Source organism: Sinocyclocheilus rhinocerous, unplaced genomic scaffold, assembly GCF_001515625.1.
Source record: "Sinocyclocheilus rhinocerous isolate Xijiao unplaced genomic scaffold, SAMN03320098_v1.1 scaffold3187, whole genome shotgun sequence".
Taxonomy (NCBI): domain Eukaryota; kingdom Metazoa; phylum Chordata; class Actinopteri; order Cypriniformes; family Cyprinidae; genus Sinocyclocheilus; species Sinocyclocheilus rhinocerous.
In genome coordinates, this window is record NW_015643040.1 from 285,902 (window position 1) to 289,652 (window position 3,751).

At 46.7% G+C, this 3,751-nt stretch overlaps 1 protein-coding gene across 5 annotated transcripts in view; it reads left to right on the forward strand.

Annotated features, from left to right (window-relative positions):
• Positions 1–3,751, forward strand: part of LOC107756959 (poly(ADP-ribose) glycohydrolase) — a 23,269-nt gene that overhangs the window by 17,894 nt on the left and 1,624 nt on the right. For 4 of the 5 annotated variants that reach the window (XM_016574291.1, XM_016574290.1, XM_016574292.1 and 1 more), the window contains 4 exons: positions 2,226–2,304; positions 2,379–2,487; positions 3,144–3,249; positions 3,558–3,686. In XM_016574291.1, coding sequence (XP_016429777.1) covers positions 2,226–2,304; positions 2,379–2,487; positions 3,144–3,249; positions 3,558–3,686 — 423 coding nt within the window. The other variant, XM_016574295.1, reaches the window with a different exon arrangement.

Genomic DNA, 3,751 nt, shown 5'->3' on the forward strand with positions numbered 1-3,751 from the left:
TACACACACACACACACACACACACACACACACACACTCATACACACACACAAGGTCGCGCTGAGATTCCTGTGGTGTTTGTGTTCAGACTGTAATCAGCACTCGAACCTCCAGACCTGCTGAGACTCTTTCAATCACTCGTCTGTCTCTGAACACACACACATGCACAGCAGAAAGATGGGCATCAGATGCAAAAGTTTTTAGATGCGCTGTGTTAGCAACGTATTCTAAACCCTGTAGACATGCGTCGATGTGAGGAGCTTTATCTACAGTCTTAGAGTGCAAATTATTCGCATTCGGTGTGTAAAACCGTTTTCACCAGCAATCCACAGATTAGTGTAACGACAGCTGCAGGACATCAGGACATGTCCATCTGACCGGGAGAATTGTGTGTGTGTGTGTTTATGTGTGTGTTTATGTGTGTGTGAATTAAACAAGCTTGAGCAGGAGTGTTTTGCTCCTGCTGTGAAATCTGGGCTCCTCATCAACCCCCCTTCAACACACACACACACACACAGACACACACACACACACACACACACACACACAGAGACAGACAGGCACACACACACACACACACACACACACACTCAGACTAAATCCAGAAACAGAAGTACGTGGAGTTTGAGGCGGTGCGATGCGCGTCACTGCAGTCTCAGATGTACTGTTATTCAGCTACAGTTGTGGACCTTCAGAAAAGATGACCGTTTGTGGTAATATCTGCTATAGTCATGAGAATGCAATCTGTGAGAGTTTAGGAGTTTTATTGCACAGGTTTCGGCCTCCATGTGGACTGTGACTGAAGAGCGAGAGTTTCTGTGCTCTTCATCAGTATTCTCGGCTCGGCTGCTCGTCATCTCGTCTCCATGGAGTCACCTTCAGGCCCCGCCTCTCTGTCCCGCCACTAACGGCTCTTAACTTTATTACTGTCCCGCAGAATTAATTATCCGGCTGGAGTCACTCTGCTAATGCACGGGGCCACGACATCTCCTTTATTAAAATGTCCCGGCCCCTGCGTCTCGTCCCCTATCTCTCTCTCGAGCTGTGTGCTAAATCATGCTCCCCGCTCGGCTCTTAGACATCGATGCCTAAAATGGATCTTCTTGTAGCTGTACTGAAATTTGCCAAAGTGGCTTTGGCTAATTGAATTGCGGTTGATTGCGGAGCGTCTGTCCGCTGTCAGGGTGGCATTAGAGCAGATATGGAGATGCGAGTGAGTCACGATGCGTATCTCCAGCCGGGAAACCAAAGGCAAATGGCAAGTGTGTCTCTCACTGAAAGCATTAATGCTGCTGCTTTAAATCTAGCTAACGTATGTGTTCCTGCGGAAAGGAGAAGTGCTGGGTTCAGTTATAGAGCAAGTCAAATCAAACAGCCTTCGGTTCGGATCTCTGAATCTCCAGAATGCGATCTGAATCATTTCAATCACAGGCCTTCACTGAATAAACGCTGCTGTTTGAGACAAAGGCCTGACATTAAGCCTGAGATGATAATGTTCTCGTGGGACTGATGCTCGTTTTAGCTCTGGCACAGATGAGATGCAACCGATGACCTTTACTCTGTTTTCTTCAGTCTGTCGGAGACTCAGCATCATTTACTAAAGACACTTCAGAAATACAAAGGACAGACTCTTCTCCAGCTTCTCCTGAAGGTCACCTGAGGAGGAATTCTTCCCAGCAGGAATGCGTTTATCTCATTTCCTTTCCAATAAAGACAATGAGCTTATCTTCGGAGGAGCTCGCGCTTCGCTCTTTACGGCGGATCGATGGCTGGACAGACCCTGCGCTGCCAGGACTCTCTAATTGGATTTGCAGAAGCTCTCGGTGGCCTGCAGATGACGTTAAGGCTGGATCTGATGATTGGAGGTGCGCCGCGCGAATGCTGGATGTTCAGACGCTGAGAGATGTTCGCTGGGGATCCTGAGATGAGTGTGTTTCAGAGGGACTTTATGGTGTTCAGTGAGTCTGAAGCCTCCAAACGCTCTGTGTGTGCTTCATAATGACTGTTTTCAAACAGGTTTCCTGAACCCTCGTCCCATCCTCACTCTTCTGGACTTACAACAAAACAATACTGATAAAGAGTCAAGTGACATTTTATACATTACAGATAGTTTCAAAGCAGATTCACAGACATAAGTGTTGTACATTTCATCAATTATGAAATGAATTCAGCTTCAGCTGTCATTATTCAGCTCATGTATGCGTGTTATGATGTTGTGTTAACAGGTGCAGAGCAGTTCAGCAGATACTCGGGATACTCCGATACCTACCGCTGGGATGGTAACCATGACGACCAGACGCCGAGGTGTGAGGCGGTACAGCTGTGAGTGATTGCTGTTGTGTTTCTCCGAGACGCTGATGCTGTGTTTGTGTCTGCAGGGACGAGTGGAAGCGCAGATGCACTGAGATCGTGGCGATAGACGCCCTGCATTACAGAAACTTCCTGGAGCAGTTTCACGCTGAACACATGAGCAGAGAACTCAACAAGGTCACTGACATGTCCCACTACAGCAGCGGGTCAAATCTGTCCAATCACTTCATCTAAACAGTAAAAAATGAAATCACTGCTGAAACGTCTGAACGGATCTGAACAAATCACCCTGTGGTCACGTGACTCCGGTTAGCAGCTGTTAAACTGGTCTGGTTTAGTTGCTGTGGTGGGTTTGTGCATTATTAATGCGAGCGGATGAGCAGGAGGGCATCTGTTTCTGCTCTTTGATGTGGCGCTTTGATCATCTGCACTTCAGTGATGCATCACTCGCTTTACTGGAAACTTTAATTACCGTTTAATTTCAAACCTAATGAATGATGACTCCATATTTGTATTGTGTACAAACAGACTAAAGCATTAATGATTGAGTGTGGATCATAGAGCTGTTCATTAAGTTTAAAGAGTGAATGAATCTGCTGCAGACGCTCAATATCACTGATACATGAGGGACAAATAGTAATAATAATAATAGTACAGTTCCTCACAAACGTAGTGAAGATGTTGAGAAGGGACTGGAGGACAGATCTGCTCACTCATAGATCAGCTCTTGTGCTTTAATCATGTTAGTGTGAAGGTTGGTTAGGTTAGGGACGGGACGGGTTAGTTAGTATTATCTGCCAGGCCCTCACTCATATCTCTGTCCGTCCCATCAGGCCTTCTGTGGGTTTGTTCGTCCTGGAGTCCAGACGGAGAATCTGTCCGCCGTCGCGACCGGTAACTGGGGCTGTGGAGCTTTCGGTGGAGACACGCGTCTGAAAGGTATGACCTAAAATAAAAAGTTATGATCAAAGTGAACATCACTAAACCCCAAATGCCAAACAAACAAGCTCTCTGTTTCACTCATTTACCTAGAGAATGCCACCGGACTCTTCTACTGATCTGTTAGTGTTCATTAGTGTGAAAGTTAAAGGCTTCATTCATGCTCACGTCTGACATCAGCCATCGACTGATTCATGTGTTCCAGCAGATCTTCACACACAAACTGAGAATGGAAGCAAAGAGAGTGATGAAGAGCGTTTGTGAGGATATTTGATTGTGTGTGTGTGTGTGTGTGTGTGTGTGTTTAGCTGTGCTGCAGATGATGGCGGCTGCGGAGGCGGAGCGTGATCTGATGTACTTCACGTTTGGTGACGCAGATCTGCTCAGAGATGTCCATCACATACACACACTGATCACAGATGCTTACGCCACCGTAGGTAAGAGACACACACACAGACACACACACACACACACACACACACACACACACACACACACACAC